Here is a 20,573-nt window from a genome sequence, read left to right on the forward strand (position 1 = left end):
GAAAGACACACACACAAAAAAAAGAGCAAAAATAATAAAGTCATTCAACACCACTGACTTCGGCCAGATCAGAGTCTAAGGTTCATAACAAATCCCATGAGTCATTGTTCAAAAAACAAACACAAAAAGTTTAACAGTAATGAAAATAGTAATACTGCACCATGATGAGGTGTATATCTGACCTTTGCTTGCAAAAATATATAGGCATAGGGAACAGAGAAAGAAAGAAAACACATCAGCCCACTGCAGGAATACCTTTATAAAAATGGTCTGTTTGACACGGCAGCATTCCTAAGCATACTACACCGGTTGTACATGATACAACTGTTTGTATACACCTATACACTGGCTTACAGAAGGATACATATTTTTAGTTTTTAACAAGAAAACAGACACGGACATACACACACATGCGCGCACACACATGTGCATGCACATGTCTTAATGTAAAGGTGCATTCGATATTCTTAAGCAACTGCATGTATACACCTGTACACTGGCTTACGGACAGAGACAGAAAGCGAGATACAGAGAGGTGAAGTCAGTAAAGCACATGAGAGAGAGAGAGAGAAAGGGTCGGGTGAGAGAAGCAGACAGAAAGTGAGAGACAGAGAGGTGAAGTCAGTGAAGCACATGAGAGAGAGAGAGAAAGGGTCGGGTGAGAGAAGCAGACAGAAAGCGAGAGACAGAGAGGTGAAGTCAGTGAACCACATGAGAGAGGGAGAGAGAGAGACAGAGAGGTGAAGTCAGTGAAGCACATGAGAGAGAGACAGAGACAGAGGGCCAGGTGAGAGAAACAGAGACAGAAAGCGAGAGACAGAGAGGTGAAGTCATTGAACCACATGAGAGAGGGAGAGAGAGAGACAGAGAGGTGAAGTCAGTGAAGCACATGAGAGAGAGAGAGAGAGAGACAGAGAGGTGAAGTCATTGAACCACATGAGAGAGGGAGAGAGAGAGACAGAGAGGTGAAGTCAGTGAAGCACATGAGAGAGAGAGAGAGAAAGGGTCGGATGAGAGAAACAGAGGCAGAAAGCGAGAGACAGAGAGGTGAAGTCATTGAAGCACATGAGAGAGAGAGAGAGAGAGAGAAAGGGTTGGGTGAGAGAAGCAGACAGAAAGCGAGAGACAGAGAGGTGAAGTCAGTAAAGCACATGAGAGAGGGAGAGAGAGAGAGAGAGAAAGGGTCGGGTGAGAGAAACAGAGACAGAAAGTGAGAGACAGAGAGGTGAAGTCAGTAAAGCACATGAGAGAGAGAGGGAGAGAGAGAAAGGGTCGGGTGAGAGAAGCAGACAAAGTGAGAGACAGACAGAGAGGTGAAGTCATTGAAGCACATGAGAGAGAGAGAGAGAGAAAGGGTTGGGTGAGAGAAACAGAGACAGAAAGCGAGAGACAGAGAGGTGAAGTCAGTAAAGCACATGAGAGAGAGAAAGAGGGAGAGAGAGAGACAGAGGGCCAGGTGAGAGAAACAGAGACAGAAAGCGAGAGACAGACAGGTAGGTGAATTAATCGAAGCAGATGAGAGAGAGAGAGGGAGAGATGCATAGGTGGAAGGCACTGTGTGATTAAGAGCTGCTGATACATATTTTCGGACTATCAAACGTCAGATGAATGCCATGTCAGACAATAAGAAAACAACAACAAAAAGTGTGTTGGACTGATCACACGTCAGTCTGTTTATTACTCTTTCGGATCATTGCTACATCAGACCATTGATACGTCGGACTTTCAAACGTCGGATTACTGCCACGTCAGTCGCCAGAATAATGATTGTCAGACTGATGACACGTCAGACATGTTGGCCTATCAAGATGCCCATCGAGATGATACAGGAAGAACTACTTGCCACTCACATATTAGAAAGCAAGCAGCAGCATAACTGAGCAATAATAACCGCGGACAAAAGTAGGTAGCCGTCAAAATTTTTTAGAATGGAAGCCACAAGACAGACTGGGACAATGAATGGCTGTGCCAGACGATACGTGATGACGGAAAGGCATGAGTAAATATTAATGTGTGTGTGTGCTCATGAAAGATTAATACGACACTGAAAGAAAAAGTGTCCTGTGACAAAGAATGCAGGGCACTGAAAGAAGTAGAAAAAAGAATAAACTTGAAGGTCCAATCTAAAAAATGGAAGAAATAGGAAAATTAAGGGGGTCTCAAAAACAAAGACAAAACAAAAAGTCCCGAGAGCCAGGGCAGGACACTGAGGTACAAAGCCCATACACAGCACATAGAAATCACTGGCCTCACTGAATAAGGTTGTCAGCTTTTGCAGCAGCAGTAACAGACTTAATAGGTCCAGAACATTTGTGTCAGCGCCTCACATTCTGCAGATTTGGTTATCAAACAGATCTCAGGCCACGATTCCTTTTTTTTCTTTCTACAGAATCCATAATTCAGATCTTTTCGGTTCTGTCTCAAACTCTCTCATGCGGTGGCTTCCAAATATGCACACTACGTTTGAGAGACAGAGTGTGTGTGTGTGTGTGTGAAAGGCTCTTTCAGTTTTGGATTCAAGGAGCTATAGGCATTGCAGCGTGACTCGGTTCATATTCACTGCATCACATTTGTAAATCTTGAAAAATAAAGTATGTGAAATTAGTAAATAGAATAATTATAAATAAAAGACAAATGTCGGCAAGACTGTGTATGCTTTGATGAACTTTTCATGGACTGGACATCTGCTTTTCCTCTTAATTGCTGACCTGCCAGCTTTACAGATAAACTGGTGTATATTACTCAGTGGTTGTCTTTACTAGTTCTGTTTCCTTTCAGCTTGTTTGTTGTGTTTATTTGCAATGACCTTGTGTTTCTGTGTGTGTGTGTGTGTGTGTGTGTGTGTGTGTAAATATTTATTGTCAAAAAGTGGCTCTGACTTATTAGTCTTACACAACAAAGTTAATCATTGGGCAAAGTGACAAAGATGATGACAAAGATGATGATGTATGTGAGGGTGGGGTGTGGGGGGTGCCAGTGGGAGGACAGGAGAGACAGCTAGGTTCAGCAATCGGTTGAAACATCAGCAAGTAGCAGGGTGGGATAGTCGACATCTTCATTCAGTTAGTATGACATCAAAGTTATGGTGACTGTAATAATGGTTGTTGCAGCAGCACTGTTGCTGTGACATTAACAACAGCAGCGGCAATGGTAATATCCAGTACTGATCGATTGGTAAAGAAATTGTACATATATCACTCCCTTCAGCTCTTTGTTTGACAAAGTTCATTACCTCATGATAATAATTCATTGTGCAATCCATGTTGGCGTACGGTGAGCAATGAAAACAAGAACATACCTGGAATGCACCCCCATGAAAATATGAATATGACTGCCTGCATGGTGGGGGTAAAAACGGTCATACACATAAAAGCCCATTCATGCACTTTATAAGCGAACATGGGAGTTACAGCCCATGAAGGAAGAACACACACACACACACACACACACACACACACAAGAACATCCATCAACATGATCTGGTGTTTATTGCATCTTACAATTGTGAAGGCAGGCAACAACAGCACACTACCTTCTGGTGAATTCCCAACATAGACAGTCTGACAGACACTTCAAGAATAATGTGTATTGCATGGACAGACAGACACATATGTCCACACACACACACACACACACACACACACACACAGAGAAAATAAAAACATAAAACAAGCCCAAAGTATCTTTTGCCTTCAGTAATTGTATTTTCAATACATGCAAATGCAATTTTTCTTTTATCAAAATTTCCAAATCTGCTAATCATTTGATGATGACAATCAAAGATGAATCAACTATTCATGTCTATGTCAGTGAGATCTCAAAACATGTTTTCATCTTGCATGATATATGATCCGAAAATCGGAGAATAATTTTGTTATCAATAGTGAAGATTATATCAAAACCACATATTTTTACCAACACACTTATTGCGCTCTTCTACCCTGAACTTTTCAGACAAAAAAACTCAGATATAGACAGACAGACTGATACTTAGAATAATGAAAATGGAGAGAATGATACAGAATTAAGTGCATTCACAAAAGAACAGTTTTCTTTTTTCCCCTCTTTTTAAGCTTATCCTAAACCTCGATTCAAGAGAAAGTTTTTCTTTATTTCTTCAATTAAATGGCATTCTAGTGACAAGCATATCAGCTGAATACTAGTTTCAGTCTAAAAGACTCGGAGTTTGAACTAAAGCATTTACATATGGGTTACGGATCAATATATATTATGCAGATTGTTGGATGGAATGTTCCATTTTATTTGGGAAGTTCCTGCAGTCCATATGATCAGCTTTTGCTGAGTAAGGTAAAAAAAAAAACAACAACCAAAAACCCAAAAAACATCCAGTAATCAGCACCATTTGAAAACGGAGCATGTCTGTCTGAACTGTATGGTTAAAATCTGCCAAAAAATTCATTAATGTAAAAAAAAAACACCAAACAGAACCTCATGAACATTAGTGCACATATGAACCACTCTACAAAACAAAAGGGATGATGAATAGACAAAAATGAAAAAAAATCTTTTTTTCTTAAACCATTACAGGTCTTTAACTCTTTCACCACCAAGTTTCTGTGTAAAAAAACACACAAAAAAAACCCACTCCCCAGTGCCAAACACATACTTGATGCTCTCAGTCACACTATTCATTCATGTAAAAAGAACACAGAGGACTTGCTCATTTCAGACTCAGTCAAGGTTGGTGGAAGGTCAGTCAATTTCCTATTTCATGGGAAAGTTGGCTGCTGCTGTTAGACTGTTACAATGTGAAAAACGGTCTGTTTAACATGACTCCTTGATGTCGACTGAAGTTGCAAAAAGTGGTGAACTGTCTAGTCAAGTAAAGTTGCATTTGGCAATGAAAGAGTTTAAACAAAAAAGAAGAAAAAAACAGAAAAAAGAAAGAAACTTGAGGAATGAAAGCCTAGTGGTTCTTCAAATGATTGTTGCACATATACAGTGGCCCACTGATCAAAAGAGGTCATATACAATTCATCACATTCATCAATATTGGAAGAAAGAAGATAAATTAGCATGAATATATCAATTGTTAACATATCAACAATCATGACAAAAGTGCACAACCTGGTCCATAGCCTTGTGCCAGTCAATCAGAAAAATACAAATGGCTAATTTATGTTCATTGAATAACTGACTATGACCATAATGATAAATATAATGGAAAAAAAAAAAGATCCTAAAATCTCTTCACCATTGTATCTCAACCCATCACTCTCAAGCATACACAAGAGGTGATTGTGGGGGAGAAGACGAAAACACACACACACACAAACATCACACAGGTGTTCAAACAATAATGAAGCATACATTTTGCATAGTCACACAAACATCTGCACACAAATGTATCTTCCAATTCCAGAGGATTTTTTACACTTACAAAAAGGAGCACACTAACAGTATGTCTCACATCAACAATGAACCAACAAAAAACTGGCAAATGATGTCTACCTTTTTTTGTAAATTATCACAGCTTTCAATTTCAAGGAGTCATTAAAGCATACCAACTGTTTAGAAAAAAAGGAACAGAAAAAAAATTATGTCAACAATGCTGTTTGAATTCAATAATCCCAATGAACCAGTGAAGAAAATTGTATAAAAAAAAAATCAAAAAAGCATGAAAATGTCTGGATAACAGCCATTGGTTTTGTTATGATATAAAAAAAAATCACATTAAACTTTTCTGACAATGATTTAAAAAAACCAAAAAAAACAAATGATTTTAAAGCTAACTCTTAATTGTCTTTTAAGTCATATTTACAGTCACTGACACCCACTAGCAGCTAATGTCACTGCTAATCCTTTTATGTCTCTCTGGTCAAGTTTACTATTAATGGCTTCCACTGTATTAAAGGTAGATGTCAACTTAAAGCAAGAAATACAGGCCATTGAAGTAACAATTTAATGAAAAAATATTCCTCTGGCAAAATACAAATCAGTGAAGGTATTATGTGGGTTCTGAACTTAAGTCCAAACAGCACACATTATATATATATATATATATATATTGTATGTATCATAATCTGATACATCATACCCAACATCTGTCTGGACGCAATACTTGGACATTCTGACACTGATAAAAATCACATCAGAATCACACATCTATTTGACTGTTGGTGCATTTGATATAAAAAAAAAAATGTTAAGTACAAATTATGTTACTGTACAGCGAAAGGAAAAACATTCGGTACTGACTTTTTAAAACTGTATTTTGCATTCATATCTTAATCAAGAGATGGTAACGATCCAGGACCGCATCAAATGTCAATCAAACTGGTGGTAGAAATATATCGCCATTGCATTTAAATCTAACGAAATAAACAAATTTAAAAAGTCCATCATCTTTTTTTTCTTCGCCAATATTTCAATTCTTTCATCCACACTGGAAAAAAAAAATCTTTTATCACAATCATCATCACCAGTTCTCTCTTATGCATCTGTTGCAGTTTTGCATGTTATGCGAACAAGAGCTAATTGATCACCTTTCACAATACTTCTATATGATCAGCTTATCAGAGAATACAGTTGTAAACATCAGATATGAAAAATGTGTTTTGGAATATTCTTATTTCTTTAAAAAAAATCAAAAAAAAAAAATCTACAGTCTGTGGACTAAAAACAGTCTGAAATAGGTCTGTTCAAAACTCATCATTCCTGTGGCAATTGTCGCTCATGTATGTTGTTTATATCACCATTCTACTATTCCTGTTGTTTCAAGTCAAAAATACGCTTGCTGCTAGTATTTATAGCTGAAGGTACTAAGTTCTAGGAAAAAAGCAGCCATACTACATTCAGTAACATCTTCACCAACAACGTTGGCTGCACACCTTTTCCTGGCACCACAAGACAGCAGCAGCTCTTACAAAAGCGTACCGTATCCTTGGCGTTTGGTGTAAAAGCTCCTATTGGGAGACTTCCAGTGCCGCCTGGCGATACGGAAGAAACAGAAGCAGAGAAAGAAAAAGCAGATGAAAAGACAGACGAGGAAAGCGAAGAGGACAGTGCTGATCATGCGGTCCACAGGGCTGGTGGGCAACTGGTTGCTTTCGTTGATGATGAAACCCAGGGTCCACCCTGCATCCACGCCACTGATCTGGAGCCATGACAGAGGGGTGGGTGTCACACTTTGCACAGCAGATATGCTGTCATACATGCTAAACAGTACATACAAACACAAGTGCCTGCAAGTGCATGTACATCTAAAAGTTGTTAAACTTTACGCAGATATGCAGTCATACATTCCACACATTTTGCACATACACTAGTGTCTGCATGCACATGTACATCTGATGGTGTTACACTTCACACAGATATGCATGCTACACATATTATACATATGCAAGTGCCTGCATGTACATAAACATCCAAAAGGCGTTACACTTCATGCTAATGTGCAATTGTGCATTCCATACTTATACATACACAAGTGCCTGCAAGTGCAAATATACTTACATTGTGTCAGTTTATGAGTGTTTATTCATCTAACCATCTAAGTGTGTGTGTTGTGTGTGTGTGTGTGTGTGTGTGTGTGTGTGTGTGTGTGTTTTTGTGTTTGTGTGTGTGAGCGTGTGTGTGAGCGTGTAAGCACCCCCGAAAACAGAGTATGGCTGCCTACATGGCGGGGTAAAAACGGTCATACACGTAAAAGCCCACTCGTGTGCATACGAGTGAGCGTGGGAGTTGCAGCCCACGAACACAGAAGAAGAAGAAGAAGAAGCGTGTAAGTGTATACGTGATCATTCTTTTGTTTAGAATCTCTCCACAATCCTGTGATCTTAGATGAAAATCTGATCCTTCACCCGCCTCTCAATTCTTCATCCAACCACTCCTGCTTCTCACCCCTCTCAACCTCACTTTATTTTATTTTTTTTATAAAAATAAAACAACAAAGTACTAGTCTTTATTTCACTTAGCATCTTTCCAGTAATATGATTGATGGAGATTAAGATGAACTTAAAAAAACCCAAGAAATGTGGGGGTTAGGGTAGATAATATGGAGGTGGGGGGCTAAATAATGATCCTGATTTGAAATCTGAAAAGAAGTGTCAAAAACACACGAAACCAAATGCTGCCAAACAAGCCAACAATTGTACACACCCACAGACACCTCTACCCACCCTCTTCCCTTCTCTACCCCTCTCCACCCCCACCATCAGACATGCACACACATCCATTAACACATGAGATCAAACATATTTAATCAATTCAAACCAGCAGAATTAATCACTACAAAGTTCTAACAAATGAGACATACTTACAAAGATGTGTGACAAACACTGAAGGGACTAAACAGTTCACAGAGACACCAGTTTCACTCTGCTCCTCCAAACTAAACAGTATTTCACACAGTATCTTGGCCATGAACATATCAAAGCATCCCTTAACCATCATATTCTGAGGACACCAAAGGGAATCATACTCACAGACTTGACAAAGTGGATCCCCTTCCAAGTGGAGTTTGGATCAAAGCCATAACCATCCACCAGGATGGTGTCAATGTAAATGGACTCAAAGCAGTACCAAGGCAGATTCTGGGGAGCCCCTGTCTTCATCTGTTTAACCTGTGTTAAAAAAAATAATTATAAAAGCGAAAACATGGCATAACAATTAAGATAGTCATTACTATTATTATTATCATCATAATCATTATTACCATTATTGTTATCATTATTGTTGTTTAACAAGCTGACTACACGGGGGCATATGAGGGCTGATAACACCATCAATATCAATCTTGTAGAACTTGAAAGAAAATTAGCCACAGGTACAGTCATACCAGAATGACCATTCATGGAAGAAGCTTGATAAGACAGCACAGAAATAGTGGAGGTCTCTGATGGCAGCTTTATGTACCACAGGGCATGGAGGGAATCAACTGACCTTCATATTAAGACAGTCATGATGTAACCGAATGAAACCATTCACATTCACCCAATTACTTGCTTTCATTGACTTTGCATTAGTTTTGGCACTTTTCTTCTTGTTATAACATGTGTTTCTCTCTTTTTTTTATATCTACATTTAATCCTGTTCAAGCTAATTTTATCAAGTTAAGGAATGTATCTTACAATTAAATTTTGTATCCAGAAAAAATATGATGTTTAGAGAGACAGATGGATAGATAACAGAGAGACAAGTAGACTGACTTTTTAACCGGCTGATATGGACACAAAGTGGGAGTGCTATATTATTTCTAAACACATATGCTGATTCATCAGTTCGGTTGCACAAAATGCAACAGTGCTGCTTGCATACCAAGTGACAAAACAATGACTACATTTGAGAACAAACACTAAGTCCTCCAAAACAATCTAGTTGTGTCTTCAAAATAAAAGCACACTTTCACATGGGCATGGAGCTTGTGAATAATGTATAATGAATACATTATTAATGTAACAGAAACAAAGGACTATGGGCCCAACCATTGCTGCCTGCTGTGGCAAAATGAATATGCATATTGCAGATCACATTTCTTTTACTGTCATTATTTTCTTGCTTCCATGAAATTACTATTTCCATGTAATTATTTCTGCACATGTTCACTTCATTCACTCGCAGTTGTGTTTGCATACAAAATAACTGCACATTTACTCTGAAATCTGCCCTTTTCCAATGAGCTTGTTCAAGACAAAAGAGGTGTGAACTCATTTGAGAACAACCAATTTCCTCGCAGATGATCAGTTTGCATCGTTTGTATTTTCCAAAAAAGTCTTTTAAAAAATACAAACTAAAACACTCACAGACACACACACACAAAACAAACAAACAAAGACACAGCAGAACGTTTTAGACAAACCTTAAGAATGTATGATACCACACTGATATTGACATTCAAGTCAGTGCAAGTACAAAAAGTAAAATCTTCATTCTATGAAATTCAATCTTGTACAGACAGACTGCCTAAATAATAGTCATAATTTTCAAAATACACAAGCATATTGTCAGAATCCAAATGACAGTAAAATCACTCTCTTTGTAAAAACTGTCCTAAGCATATATTTTCTTTGTCAATCTCTTAATCTTCCTCACCTATCATTTCAATAGCATCAGCTAACACCAGTCCCACCCTGCCTTCTGTGTTCATTACAGTAAGAGACCAAGCTGGCTCAAAATCCACCATCTCAGACCCACAAAGACTATTGAATCCCAAAAAAAAAAGTTTGTTTCCCTTGGAAAGAAAAGAGGGCAGGGAACCTGTCTTTGATTCATAGTTCTGTACTAACGAACAGACAACATGTTTTTGCATTGTCTGAAACGCCTACTTAAACACACACGTGTGTGCGTTGTGGGGTGTGTATGTGTGTGTGTGTGTGTGTGTGTGTGTGTGTGTGTGTGTGTGTGTGTGTGTGTTTATTGCCTTTTATCAGCAAGCATGTCAACCGTTTCCCTTTTAGAAGTAACAAATATTTTTGTGTCTTCCTGTTAAGAGATACTGAATATTTTTCTATCTTGAATCTCAGCAAACCTGGACCACTTCAGCATTCGTTTGTCCGAAGCAGTGGTTACTGGAAGACTGCTGTAACATTCTGTGGTCCGAAAATAAGAATGCAACGGTTTGAGAATTACGCTCCTGTTTAAGCGGAGAGGTCTGATGCAGCTAAAGAGTGAGACTGGAAATGTTACTCTGATACTCTTCCTTCAAGACTTTAACACTGAATCTTTTCATCCAGTTGTCACCCCTGTCAAGTTTACGGACATCTTAAACCTACCTCTTGCCAGTCCTTGGCACAGAGAGACTGGGAGGCTGTGCTGAAGTCTGTGTAATTGACAGTGTCTGATTCAGTCAGATTGAGAAACTCCATCATGTAGTAGTAGCTGCTGATGCCCTGCAAACAACACAGCCGAGGATAATGTGGGGCACAGTGTGATGATGATATGTCAAACTGCCTGAATGTGAAACAATGATCACACAATACATAATCTCTACAAATTTATTTACACTGTCCTACAATCTTTCATGTTTATTCATTTATTCTTTTAATCATTCTGATGTCCTCACAAAGTTCGTGACAATGACAATGTGAATGTGTGCAAGTACTGTGCCCGTATTTGTGATGCAGAGTTCACTACAGGATACACACAAATGTTTCACAATATCTGAAATCAAACTACCAGAGAAAACATGAATACAAGAGATAAACAGAAGTTTATTTGATCATAAACATCAACAGATATACAGGATAAAGACACAGAAAGAGCAACATAGCCTGAAAAGAGGAATCAGCAGCTGTTCTCAAGAAGACCATTTCAATCATACATTAAAACAGAAGTTATGCTTTGCAACCAATTAAAAGAAACCATCCATGGTACAACGATAAAATGAAGAATGACTGCTGAGTTTATAAAAACACCAAATGGAGAAAGTTTATAAAAAATGTGGGTTGTAAAATAAGACTCACTTTTCGAGGACACCTTTTATCAAAAGTGAGTCTTATTTTACAACCCACAGTTTTTATAAACTTTCTCCATTTGGTGAAACTGTCATTCTTTCTCAATCCTGCTTGTGCTACAGCAACCAACCAGCAAATTTATGTCAGACCTGATCATGCTCTGATGACTGCAAATCAGGTTTTAAAAATGTGAGACCTCTTAGGTACACTACCATAGCAAGCACAAGGGATATCTTTTGACAAAGTCAGTGTGACTGGATCATTTGCAGCTGCTTTTGATTTCTTAACTTGGGCGGACTAGTAGTTTGCACAGAACAGGAATCAGACCACTGCCAGAGTCTGCATCAGTGGGTCATAGTATAGTAGGTGTAATTACAGTGACAATTAGGAACAATCACAGGATGGTTAACTGATGTTGATTCAGTCATTGTCTCTTCACACCAGTTGATGATTTCAGAGAATAAAATCAATCTAAACACCATTAACTGACTTTGTTTCTCCAATCATAGCACATTCATGGATGTAAGTGAAGAATTCTTTATCAATCTGAAACTGAACTTCACCTCATCAATTTCAGGTGAAAATATAAGTGTGACAATTTCCAGATTTCCCCTTCTTCCGATTTCAATCTCATGCCTGACTGAAATGACTGACTTAACAAGAAAAAAAAACCGCTTTGCTAAGTAGCCACTCCATCAGAGACTGACTGACTGACACAGCCACTTCTCCAGCTACTAAAATTCTTCTTTTTCTGTGTTTGTGGGCTACAACTCTCACGTTAACTGATATGTACAAATGGGGTTTTACATGTATGACTGTTTTTACCCTGCCATGTAAGCACCCATAATCCATTTCGAGGGGTGTGCATGCTGGGTATGTTCTTGTTTCCATAACCCACTGAATGTGCACAGTGCTTCATTCATGTGGACAAACCCACACCTGCTGTGATGACAGACATTGCAAGGACTGGGAACACAGACTTCATGGAGACATGGATAGAAGTCAGATACACTGCCCATTTCCATTACCCACCGAATGCTGACATGGTTTACAGGATCTTAAACATGCATATTTGATCTTATGCATGCAAATACATATGAAGAGGGTTCATGTACTAGTAGGTCTGCACACCTGTTGACCTGGGAGACTGGAAAAACCTCCACTCTTAACCCACCAAGTGCCACGACCAGGAATCGAACCCAGAACCCTTGGATTGAAAGTCCAAGACTTTAACCACTTGGCTGTTGCATCTGTCAGCTAACCTACACCTGTTTCCTCACCTGGAACATAGGCCATCAACAAGCACACTCCAGCCATCTTACTCTGCCTGTCAGCTACTTACATAAAAGTCCCCGAAGACCGGAGGCTGAAAGACACCATTAAACGAACAGCTGCCATTGTACGGGCATGGTGCAGACAGGTTGAACAGGAAGTCAGTCACCAGGGCCCTGCACTCTGTGGCGTTGCTCTCCCCGTGCAGATAGTACACGACCTCCTGGGGCACACATGCACAACAACATTGATTTATTTATTGTTGTTGCCTATGGCAGCCCTGCTGACCAAATATGGCCACACCAGGGCTGAAAATTCATACTGGACCTGTGGCAGCTGAAAAGAAAAGAACAAAACTATCCTGGAAAAGAAAATTACGATCAGGTGCTGTCATATAATGCTTGTAAACCTACGACATGTCTTTGCAGATGAAGAGGCAAAACCAAAACATTACAAACAACAAAATGCTGACTGCATGTGTGCACACATGTGAGAGTGCTTATTCGTCTGATGAATGCAAGCCTCTGAAAGCCTGACAATTACAAAACCTATCCAGATAAGTGAACGTTCCAGTGAAGTGCCTGACCGGGCAAGTAAATAAACAAATCTATTTATTTATTTGTTAAACCTCTCACACAAAGGCAAAGTAAAGCCCACCACCTGTAGCATGTTAACCCAGCACTCAATCATCATGCACAATGAGTGTTACCTGATCAATGTGGTCAGGAGTCACGATGGCACGGCCGTAATTGAGCACAGCATCTTCACCGCTGATACAGGGAGAATTGAACAGCTGACCATGGGTAATGTTCACCACAAGGCCCTTGGGTGAACATGGGCTGCTCACATTGGTGGTGAAATTTGCTACCTGCTTGCAACAGTCATCATCATCATTTTAAGGTGTTTATGAAATAAATGGTTTGTTTTGTTTTTGTGAGTCAGTCAAATACACGTTTGCACCCATACGATAAAAAAATGCATGTTTAGATACAGAAAACATCAGAAACTTAAGGAAAAAGAAAGGAACATGCATTTAAAGTATGTATTTCTTTCTTTCTGATATCAGCACCTGCTTACATGCATGAAAGTTCAGGCAATGATGATAATAAATACAAAAATACTACGTAATGACCTGCTTAAGAATTTTCCCAATAGAACTGAACTGGTAATAACATAGCTTTAGTTCCTCCCTCCAAAAGGAGGATTTTCTCCAAAACAAGATTTTCATGTGTGAGTTCACTTGTAGTCTCAAAGAAAAGAAACCTATCTAAAACCCAGATCAAAACCAGAAAGATCCCTGACAAAAATCATGCACTGAACAACTAAAGCCGTTGATGGGAGTGTTGTGTGGAGCTGACTTTGGAAGAAGGAAGGTGAGAGACTGCTTGTGAAGTTGTTAATTAAACTGTTTTGCATATACTGATTCTCCACGTTTTTTTCTCATTGCATTCATGCACAACACGAACATTCCACACACACAAACACACACACACACTTGTGCATTCATGCACATGATTAACTCATTCAACCCTGCGCCTGCCTGCTAGGCAGGTGCCACTAATCTCTATTATCTGCCTGAGAAGACCCGTTCACTTATACTGGTTCATCAGCTCACTATTACGCATTAAACTCAAAGGTAAGGGAAATAACTTGAGCTTAGCTTCCTTCCTCACAAACATCCAAATTTAGCTAAAAAAATCGAACGATTAGTGTGTTTTTTTAACCGGTTTTTCCTCATTAATATAGCAAAACATCAAAAGCTCACTTCATAGGAAGTGCTCAATGAAATTATGATGGACTTTGGCAGCAAATTCAAACCAAATAATGATGATTTGACTCATAATTCATCTGATAATTCTTGGGAAAGTGAAGGAGATGAAATCAGCAACCTGTCTGGACAAAGTGGCACACACTCGATTCATGAATATAGCCTACAACCTTCAACACTGACAGGAGCTGACAATTTTTACTATTTCTGTTTTTTTAATTTAAATTACAAGTAAAATATTGCATCCCTTGTCTTGAGGCTTACGCAAGTTGTGTCAAAATTATATTTCCATCATAATGTTAAGTTTGGTAGCTGTTAGTTGAGCAGTTGCTATAACATTGTGCCTGAAGTGAAACACCCCTCCCTGTTGATACAGCCAGGCCAAAATGTGCCAGGCTGGGAGGGCTGCACAGACAGAGGACCTTAAAGGGCTGAAAGGGTTAAGCACAAATGCATGTTTTCTAACTTCGTTGTCAGATATTCACATATGCAGTCTATGGAAATGAGAATTTCTGGAGAGAAAAATACAATATCATAACTTCACCAACCACATATCCTTCATGGAAAACATCACACAGATTTCCAGTTCAATATGAATGATTCATTAACCCCTAACTGCTGAACCTTGCTGAAATGAGATCAGTGTGGCATGATCACCACTTTTTGTGTATTTTTAAGTGCCTAAACAGATTTCGCTGAACAATAGTAATGCAATTCCAAGAGAAGTCCAAAGAAAGAACGGTGACTGACAACCTGACCTGCAAGCTCACTTTGATCCCAGTGAGATGACAGCCTTCACTTTCATCAGTGGACTCATTCATGGTAGTCGATGAGTTAATGACCAGTATGCTATCCTACCATTCCTCAATCTCACAAAACAAAAACGGCGTCTGATCTCACCTCTACAAGAACAGCCTGCAGACGCCTCGTGGCCTCGTTGACACCATAGCACAAGTAGCTGTGGGTGTAGAGGGAGTAGTTGGTTCCATACAGGTCTGTGAGGAAGTGTTCCTTCTCTGGCATACCCCTGGTTCTGTTGGGGATGAACGTGATCTGGGTGGATGCTCCCCCGAGGTCCAACGTCCCCACTGAGCTGACGATCAATTTGGGAACCACTCCATCTGTTGGGGGATGCTGCAGAGAACAAAAGGTTAAAAGAAAAGGTTAGAGGTTTCCATAGCCTTTTACAGCCATCAGGGCAGTGAATTCATCTTCTTTGTGTCTACGACTCTGTATAGGAAGGAGACGTTTTTACCTTCCCCAACCAAAGGCAGGTTTCCATTCACACCTGGGTGGAGTGAGGAAAATCAGAATCAAGTGCCTTTCTGAGGGACACAACACCATGCCAAAATGGGGCCATGAACCCTGATCACTAGTGAACACTTGGTTTAAGTCCAGCACCTAATGAATTCTGCCATGGCAAGTCAGTCAAGGAAATATTATGCATGTTCAAGCATCTTTTAGGTACTTCAAACATATTTCCACCCTTGAAAGTAATTCCTGTACAGAGCTGGAAGATCAGTGATGTCAGAAGGGGTCACAAGTTCTGAATGCCTTTGTTCTCAGATCAAACAGGTTCTGCTCTGACACCTTCTCTCTTCTCAGTCTCTCACTCTTTCACACACTCACTAAATCTTTCTCTCTCTCCTCTTCCCTCCCTTCTCTCCCCCATGCACACACACACACACACACACACACACACCACTGACCACATCAAAGGTGCCTGTGATGTAGTTGCTTGTGATCCAGGAGAAAGCCCCTTCATCTGAGCCGTTGATAATGCGAGCCTGTCTCTCTGGTTCCCCGAACTTGAAGGGGTAACCGCCGATTGTACTCCGCACAGATTCCAGCACTTCATCACTGGCCTTGGGGTTTTGTTTTCTGCAATCAGCCACCATGACGACTTGCTGTCAACAACAGGCAAAACGTTTGGAGGGGCTCAGTCTCTCACTCAAGACACACACACACACACACACACACACAAACCTCAAAGTGAAAAGTAACGCATCTTATTTCTGACAACCATATACACACTGGTCCATTTAACCATCATCAACTCTCAAAATAATTATCTTCTTCACACACACAAGGAAGCAGCCCCCTATGACTATTGTCCAGTCTTCTTCAGATTTGGAAAAAAAAAAAAAAAAAAAAAATCTTCTCTAGACAAAAACTAAAATTAAAAAAATGTATTCATAAGACAGAAAAATACACCAAAAATAGTTTTAGTTTTTTCAGGAAAAATGGCATATACCACCCACTCCCCCCTCCCTTGTCCCCCCCCACCCCCCCTCAAAAAAATCATTTTTAGATAAAAACCTTCTGAGGCACAAAGAGAAAATCAGTATTAACTAACAAAGTCTTTGTACAAAGGAGGTTAACTAATGAAGTCTTTGCACAAACGTGAATGACTAATGAAGTCTTTGTACAAATTTAATGGACTAATGAAGTCTTTGTACAAAGATGATTGACTAATGAACACTTTGTACAAAGGTGATTGACTAACAGTCTTTGTACAAAGGTAATTAGCTAACAAAGTCTTTGTACAAAGATGACTGACTAATGAACACTTTGTACAAAGGTGACTAACAGAGTCTTTGTACAAAGGAAATTAGCTAACAAAGTCTTTGTACAAAGAGGATTGACTGACGATGTCTTTGTACAATAGTAGTTAACCCAAACCATCATCATACAAAGATGATTAACCACGGTATTCTTCAAACAAGTCTTATAAAGATATTTAACCAAATCTTTACTTGTACAAAGATAATCAACCAAAGCCATCTTTCCACAAAAATGATTAACAAATAAAGGCATTGTTTATGGATGATAAATTAAAGCTGTATTTGTATTAAGATTACTAACTTATGTTGTTTTTGTGCAAAAATGATAAAGCAAAGCTGTCTTTGTGTGAAGATAATTACCACTGTAATTTTTGTACATAAATGATCAAACAAATCCATGTTTGTTCCAAGATTATTAACCAGTGCAGACTTTGTACAAAGATGATTATCCAGTGAAGTCTTTTACAAAGATAATTCATCAATACTGTCTTCGTACAAAGATACCAAATTAATCAAAACCATCTTTGTGCAAAGATGATTAACCAATGCAAACTTTGTACAAAAAATAATTACAAAGCTGTCTCTGTACAAAGATGATTAACAATGGCAGTCCCAGGACACAAACAATGAAACTGCGCAGCATTTGTCCAAAGAATCTGTGTACATTACACTTAATGAAATTCACTAATAAAACTGAAAATGTACACATGATTTTAATATAACAAAAACAAAACAAAAAAAACACATTAATAATTGCTTCCCTAAGTTTTAGTGTCATACCTCATCTTTGTGTTCCTGTCAACAACGCTAGTACGGTACCTTTTATTTCTCAAAAGTTTCCTTTACTTTTTACCTGTGGTCAAGGTGCTTTTTGTTTGAACAACTTTAGTTTCTGAGAAAAACCACCACCACCAAAACAAAACCTGTCACCCGTACCGCAGCAGCCTCATGCCAGCTGTGGCCCCCATGTAGATGGGTGTGGCTCCATGCTTGTCACTGGGAATACGGTCTGTAGCACTGTTCAGACAGTCCACCAGACTCTTCCCTGCTCCTGCCGTGTTGTTGGCGTAGGATGATATCCCTCTGCCTGTCAGTCAAACACCCACGCACACCGACACAGACAGACATGCACGCATGCACGCACATACACACACATACATGCACACACACACACACATACATGCACACATATATTATGCAAATGCACACACACACATGCACACACACACACACACACACAAACACACACACACCACTGTTTGACTCAACACAGTACGGTCAACAAATTGCCTTTCATTCAAAATTGCACTCAAGCTTAGCCCTCTATCTGTTCTTCCATGAAAAAGATCTATTTTCTTCATATCAAACGTGCTTCTGCTTGCATGGCACACTTAATTCGTAGCAAAAAAATGATTGCAGGTCATGTCGACTTTGTGCAGCAAAATATGAATAATGGATTGTACAGCATAAGAATGTTGTAGCAAAATACTGATTGCAGGTCATGCTAACTTTGTAGCAAAATCTATATTGTAGGGTGCACTGAATCTGTAGCAAAATATGCATTGTAGGACACACTGAATTTGTAGCAAAATATATACTGTTGTGTGCGCTGATTTTGAAGCAAAATATGGACTGTAGGTCACACTGAATTCATGGCCAAATACATGTAATTTGTAGCAAGAAACTGATTGTAGGGCACACTGGATTTGTATCAAAATATGGGTTGTAGGGCGCACTGAATTTATAATAAAATAAGGACTGTAGTGTACACTGACTTTGTAGCAAGATATGGATTGTAGGACGCACTGAATTTATGGCAAAATACATGTTAATGGGCACACTAAGTCTGAAGCAAAATACAGATTGTGGGGCACATTACATCTGTAGCAAAATACAGATTGCAGGACATACCACATACATTGCAGAGGGCACAATAAATTTGTGGTATAAAAACAAATGCACATGAACACACTAAGTGTGTGATGCTTTTGTCCCCTTTTCAGTGTGTGCCACCTTCCTCACCTTAGGGAATGTGGTGCAGCTCTTCGACCCTTTCCTTTGTTTAAATGTTTGTCTTGAAGCAGATGATGTGTCTGACTGGAGACATAAAATCACACTGGACCACAAGCTTTTTTTTTGGGGGGGGTGGGGGGGGGGTTGTTTTGAAGTCTTGTTTTACAAACTATTCTGGGGACCTACCTTGTCATGCCTTGTTAACTAAGCAAAGCCAAGTCCAGAACTGTTACCCATAGAAGCATCACTGGTTACAGATTTTAGTTAAGATCATCAAAGCCGCAAAACATCTCAGTTTTACAGTTAAACTTTGGTGTCCTAATTTTCACATCAGTGATATGTATCTGCATTCAAAATGTTCATGATAAGTTCAGAAATATTATCTATCCACTCCCTTCCAATAACCTCAGTCTCTCTCACTCTCCATTGAAAAAAAACAACAAAAAAACAAAGAAAAAAAACAATGACAACAACATATATGTAAGATAAGATAAGATAAGATAAGATAAGAATAACTTTATTATCTCCACCTGGAGAAATTTGGTCAGGTGCATTATCACAACATAGACAAGTAAACATGGGGACCATAACTGTAAAAGCCAACAACAGCCCCAACAAATATTACGAAGATACAAAAGTAAAAAATATCACAACATCGTTTCATACATACATCCACACACTGCAGGTAATAACTAGTATTCTTAATGTAAAAACAGAAAGAATTAAGAAACATTATTTGAATATAATTATAAACATAGCCTACTATACTGCACATTGATTATAATAGACAGATAAGATAAGAATAAAGATGAATTGCGGAAAACCACAACCAGATAATCAGCACACACCCGCACCGCACCCCCCCCCACCCACCCGCCCCCCACCCCCACCCCACCCCACACACGCAGATAACTTGATCAAACAAGAGTAATAAACATATGTTCTCAAATAAAAGCATTTCACATATTCGCTTTTAAAAACATTGCAATTAATTATTACATCGTAATTATTAAACAGAAATATATTTAGAATATGGACGTTAGCATTAGACATATTCATTGTACATTCATCCTGCATATTGCACATTATTCTTCCTACATATTGCACATTCATTATAACCAATTGTCACGTTTTAAGCTCAGTAAACACACACACACACACACACACACAAACACACACACACACACACCACAACTAGAACAAGGTACAGCCTATCATGCACGGACTTTCACACGTCTCACATGAGAGTGCGCGCGCGCACACACACACACAGAGTGGAGTGATGGCCTAGAGGTAATGCGTCTGCCTAGGAAGCGAGAGAATCTTAGTGCGCTGGTTCGAATCATGGCTCAGTCGCCAATATTTTCTCCCCCTCCACTAGACCTTGAGTGGCGGTCTGGACACTAGTTATTCGGATGAAATGACAAACCGAGGTCCCAAGTGCACTTAGCGCACGTAAAAGAACCCACAGCAACAAAAGGGTTGTCCCTGAAAAAAAATTTTTTTTTAAATGGGTGGTGCTCTCAGTGTAGCGACGCGCTC

General features: G+C 39.2%; 1 protein-coding gene across 1 annotated transcript in view; it reads right to left on the reverse strand.

Annotated features, from left to right (window-relative positions):
- Positions 1-3,471: 3,471 nt before the first annotated feature.
- Positions 3,472-20,573, reverse strand: part of LOC143275036 (ectonucleoside triphosphate diphosphohydrolase 8-like) — a 30,343-nt gene continuing 13,241 nt past the window's right edge. Inside the window, exons 5-12 of the mRNA XM_076579102.1 lie at positions 17,955-18,105; positions 16,164-16,335; positions 15,355-15,588; positions 13,396-13,554; positions 12,757-12,909; positions 10,734-10,850; positions 8,448-8,585; positions 3,472-7,117 (exon numbers count right to left, since the gene is read on the reverse strand). Of these exons, the coding sequence (XP_076435217.1) occupies positions 6,884-7,117; positions 8,448-8,585; positions 10,734-10,850; positions 12,757-12,909; positions 13,396-13,554; positions 15,355-15,588; positions 16,164-16,335; positions 17,955-18,105 (1,358 nt within the window). The 3' untranslated portion in view covers positions 3,472-6,883. The remainder of the gene's footprint in view (positions 7,118-8,447; positions 8,586-10,733; positions 10,851-12,756; positions 12,910-13,395; positions 13,555-15,354; positions 15,589-16,163; positions 16,336-17,954; positions 18,106-20,573) is intronic.

The sequence above is a fragment of the Babylonia areolata genome, chromosome 2 (genome assembly GCF_041734735.1).
Source record: "Babylonia areolata isolate BAREFJ2019XMU chromosome 2, ASM4173473v1, whole genome shotgun sequence".
In the NCBI taxonomy this organism is placed as follows: Eukaryota; Metazoa; Mollusca; class Gastropoda; order Neogastropoda; family Buccinidae; genus Babylonia; species Babylonia areolata.